The sequence below is a fragment of the Mesitornis unicolor genome, unplaced genomic scaffold (assembly GCF_000695765.1).
Source record: "Mesitornis unicolor isolate BGI_N332 unplaced genomic scaffold, ASM69576v1 scaffold38557, whole genome shotgun sequence".
In the NCBI taxonomy this organism is placed as follows: Eukaryota; Metazoa; Chordata; class Aves; order Mesitornithiformes; family Mesitornithidae; genus Mesitornis; species Mesitornis unicolor.
In genome coordinates, this window is record NW_010196479.1 from 1 (window position 1) to 4,962 (window position 4,962).

Sequence of the window (4,962 nt, forward strand, 5' to 3'; positions counted from 1 at the left end):
CCCCGAGTCTGTTGCGGGGGCGTGCGGGGAGCGGGGCCGCCAGGCAGCGCCCGGGCAGCTCCTCGGTGCTTGCGGCTTTGGGTGCCTGCTTCGGGTTTGTGGCGCCGTGTCGTGGGGCGCTGCCGCCATGCGCTCAATCATTTGCAATTTCTTTAAATTGCTTTACAGATAAAAACCTAGAGAACGCAGAGAAAGCAGCGGAGCAGTTCAAATTAATCCAGGCAGCCTACGACGTCCTCAGTGACCCCCAGGAGAGAGCCTGGTGAGCAGCGTGGCCTGGGAGCAGCCTGGAGACGACACACTTCGTCCTGTCTCAGCCAGGACTTTAAATTTGCTTTTCTCGGGACCTTGCTGCGAGTGTGCTGGGTTTTGAGAGAGCCAAGAGCCATGTGGCCTCCCACACCTTCCTCAGGGTGCTTTGGGACTGAGGGGTGGTTTGGGACATGGCGGCACTGACCTCTGTTTCTTCCTCCCAGAGCAGGAGGTAGTGTGTGGGTTAGGACAGGTCTCCCTCTGGTCCTAGGCCTCCCTGCTTTACTGAGGTAAAGAGCTAGCACCATGTGGAGTGGTAACACTGCCCTAAGTTTGTCCTCCTTGAAAGGAGATAACCTTTTTTCAGTTTTTGTGTGTTAACATATGATTTTAGTTTTTGTGTGTAAGTATTGGATTATTTAAATATAATGTCCTACTGATCTCTGAAAATCTTGCTCAAATGTGTTTGCTAGCTGCATGTTAAGACGCTGCTGCTATAGATATTGCAGATAAAGTAACAATAAGAAAACTAAAGGTCAAGAGGGTATATTTACTGAGCCTGTCTTTTTTTCTCCCTGAAGACTTTGAATATGAGACAAATTCCGCACACTGAGCTAGCCTATACATGTACTGTTAGCTTACCAGTACTGGGGAATGTGCCGTGTTGCTAAATCCTTGATGTGAATTTTTGCTAGGTATGATAATCACAGGGAAGCTTTGCTGAAAGGAGGAGTTGATGGAGACTATCAAGATGATAGTTTAGATCTGCTGCGCTATTTCACTGTTAGCTGTTACTCTGGATATGGAGATGATGAAAAGGTAATGAATTAGTTAATCTTTTATGAATTAATTACAATTTCACAGAAGGTATGAAATGCTGCACACTTCAGGAAGCTTTAATTTCTGCTTATTGGAATCCTGTCCAACAGTTACTTAGTTGTCATTCACAACTATACCATACAGCTACAGAGTATGTGTATATTATTTATTTACTTCATATAGTGAAGCATTTCAGTGCTTTGCAATGCCACCTATTTATTTAGAAATATCTTGAACAAGCTAGAATGCCTCAAGCTAAGAAAAAGCAATGTAACAACAGGACTTGGAGAAAGTGTGCTTCCTATAATTAAGTTCTGTGTTGGATTTTAAGATACTTATCATAACTTAAAAGCTCTAGGTGATTAGAAAACTTCTTTCCTCAAAACTTGGTCCTATGTGACAAGAAACTTGCCAACATTTCCAGCATGCTGAAACTTTGTTTTAGATTTGAATATAAGACCTTGTTGTGCAGGAGAGACGGAGACTACACAGAGGAGATGAAAAGAAAAAGAATGTGGACTTAAGGGGTCTTGCTATCTAGAGCAAGTGCTTGCAAGGCCTTTACCCTGATTTTGAGTTGCTGTTGCAGAATTGTAATATTTCTCTAAAATACACTACTACAGCTGAGTATATTTATTATTGAGCCACGCAAAATGAGTCAGACTTTTTTTTTTCAGGGATTCTTTACAGTCTATCGACAAGTTTTTGAAAAGATTGCGAAAGAAGAGATGGAATACATGACCCAGGAAGATACTGAAGAATTCCCTATGTTTGGAAATTCACAAAGTGACTATGACACGGTAAGAGGAAGTGTAAATCTGAACTGAAATTAACACAGTTGTTACTTTATCCCACACTGAACTCAAAGGAAAGGCTCCTGCTGATCTCCGAGGTGAATACAAAACCATGTATCTGCTGTTTTTTCTACTGCTGTAGACCATTACTGTAAAGGAAGTGCTTGTGTGCTGATTCATAATATTTAGGTGAATTAAAATTAGTATTTCCTGTTGGACTATATTATTAGCCAGGCTTTTAATGTAAGTTGTCAGTCAGACACTTCACAGGGCTAAACATCTGTTATGCCAGTGAAACTTGCATGTAGCGTTTTGCCTCATTTAGGAAAACTGCATAGCACTTACTGTATAACACAGCCTATGGAAAATGGGAGATGTGGCAGTCAACCCGCAGTATGAGCTCCCACTATGATACTCTTGTCACCTGCAGCTGTTCTGTAGTAAGATTTAATTTCCAAAATATTACATGCTTTCCTTTGACAAGCAAGAAAAGACAACGTTTGAAGGGACACACATTTGAATTGTCATCTGGTTTGCCAACTGTTAGTTGTATTCTATCAGACTTACTATTTTTTTAGGGTTACCAGTATTCCTGTGTTGAAACTAAATAGTAAAGTTATAACACTTCCCTCAGTGAATAACTACACAGTGTTGGTGTACTCAAATGCTGCCCCTAGTCTGCTACTTCTGCCTGTCATTTCTAGTCAAATTGTACTGTATGACTTGATTATTTGTGAAATTTAAATTGATAAATACCTTAAAAGTTAGTAACTTCAGTGCTGCAAAGCTGGCTGGAGTTGCAAACAAAATTGCAGATCAAACTAAGAAGTGTCAGAATGGGTGTTTGAATGTCAGGTAAAATTACAGGATGGCTTAACAAATGGAAATCTTTCCCAGAGAGTGAATATGTAGTGTCTCTGAAACTGCTAAAATCCATCTCTTAATGGAGTTATCTTTAAACATGTTTTGGAAACTGCTTGTTATGAGGCCGTGGGATAGATATGATTGTAGATTGAAAATAGCTTTTATACTGTCAATTAATAAGTGCAAAAATGGCTGGAATTTGAGGACCAATATGGTTTAATGTCTCTCTTGTTCACACTGTTCTGGAAACAGAATGCTTACTTTTTTCAAGGGGATTCACAGAGGTATTTTATGGGAAATAGCCTCAGTTAAATGGGACAGTCATTATCCCTGTTATCTTATATTCTGAAGGTAACTGTCAGAAGATTCCATCATTGCAGTGCCCACTTCTCTATGCAAGTATTGTAGTAGAAGGGTTTTAAGAGGGAGCTACAAAAATTCTACAGAGGCTCCAAGATCTGTGATGTGAAGGCTTTCTGGTTCAGTCTACTGTTAATTAGCAAGAAGCTTAAGAGGCTGCTTGATCATTGCCAGGCAGCCAGAGAAGATATTCTTCAGTCTTTGACTTCACAGAACCTTATGGAAAGAGAAGACTTGTAGATGAGTTAGATGCAGAAACAAAGGTGATCAGCTCCAACTATAAGTAACATGCAAAATAAAATCCACCTGGGAGTTCAGCAAGAGCTGCTCTATGGTGTTATGGAGAATGCCAGACATGCGTTATTTCAGTAGCTGTGGAGGAGGAAAGCCTTGGCTCACACAGCTGGTGAAGGGCAGGGTGGTCTCTGTCATAGGTTCATCCTTTTCCACAGAAGATAGCCCTTTCTAAAGCAGAAATATGAGACAGGGAGTCTAAGCTTACTTAAGTAATTGAATAAAATATGGATATTTCTTGGTTATTATAGAGCTCGGTTCTTGTGATAGCAGAGAGAATCTGCGTAGTGACTTACCTGCTGGAGGCCACAGCCAAGAGACTTTCCATGTAGAAAGGCTGTTAGAAGTTCGTGTTGAGGTGTTGACAGTGGTAGTCCATGTGTATACCAGTGGCAGGAGGAGGAGGAGATACTAGAAGATGGCATTAAACTGTTAGGTTAAACACTGCTGTGAGGTATTCGAAAACATGAACAGTAGTGCATGTGGGAGTGAGTAGTAAAAAGGCAACTTAATTGGTCTAGTAGTGTAAGAAAGGAGTTTAGGCATATTATGCTTCCTGACTATACAAAATGCGGAAGGTTAATAATTACTTGGAAAGGAACAAAAGGGAACAGAATGAAACAGAAAATAATTATTATGTCATTTTCTAAATCCAGCATTTGGTTGTGAATGGTAGAGAGAAGGAGAATAAGGAAAGATCATTTACTGTTTCTTTCAGTGTGAGAGACAGAGGGCATAATTTTAACCTGCAGTCATATAATTTGACAAGAAAACACGAGGAAGTGCATCTTCACGTAGCCCCTTGTTAAACTGTGCCAGTCACAGCTCAGTTGTGTATACCAAGAATTTACATGGCTTAACAAAAGAAATATTAAACAAATTCATGAAAGAAAAATCTGTCAAGGGCTATTAATTTCTCGCTTGCTCTGGAAGCAGAGAAAATATGCTGGGAAGAAACAGCACTATGTAAATGTGTTTGTTTTATTGTTCCTTTTATGCTGTTCTTTGGCTACTTTTGAAACTGTGGCTGGCCTTTGCTGTAGTTTGGTGAGGTGGTTTTTGGGCAGTATGTGCATATGGCTGCTTGCGGACGGTGTATCTGATACCCTGCATATCTGAGTTAAAAACTGGCTGGCTGGCCGAACACAGAGAGTTGTGGTGAATGGAGCTAAATCCAGTTGGCCACCAGTCACAAGCAGTGTTCCCCAGGGCTCAGTTTTGGGGCCAGTTCTGTTTAACATCATTATCAATGATCTGGATGAGGAGATTGAGTGCTCCCTCAGCAAGTTTGCAGATGCCACTAAGTTGGGAGGGAGTGTTGATCTGTCTGAGGGTAGGAAGGCTCTGCAGAGGGACCTGGATAGGCTGAATCAATGTGCTGAGGCCAACTGTATGAGCTTCAACAAGGCCAAGTGCCGGGTCCTGCACTTCGGGCGCAATAACCCCATGCAGCGCTGCAGGCTTGGGGACGAGTGGCTGGAGCTGCCAGGCAGAAAAGGACCTGGGGGTGTTGGTGGACAGCAGAATGACCATGAGCCAGCAATATCGCCTTGCTGCCAAGAAGGCCAATGGCATCCTG

At 41.7% G+C, this 4,962-nt stretch overlaps 1 protein-coding gene across 1 annotated transcript; it reads left to right on the forward strand.

Annotated features, from left to right (window-relative positions):
- Positions 1-168: 168 nt before the first annotated feature.
- LOC104543805 (dnaJ homolog subfamily C member 21-like) lies at positions 169-1,871 on the forward strand (the record flags this gene model as incomplete). The annotated part of the gene is made up of 3 exons (XM_010188496.1): positions 169-262; positions 948-1,071; positions 1,749-1,871. Coding segments are annotated over 3 exons (341 nt in total), but the record flags the coding sequence as incomplete, so codon positions are not given.
- Between the last annotated feature and the right edge of the window lie 3,091 nt (positions 1,872-4,962).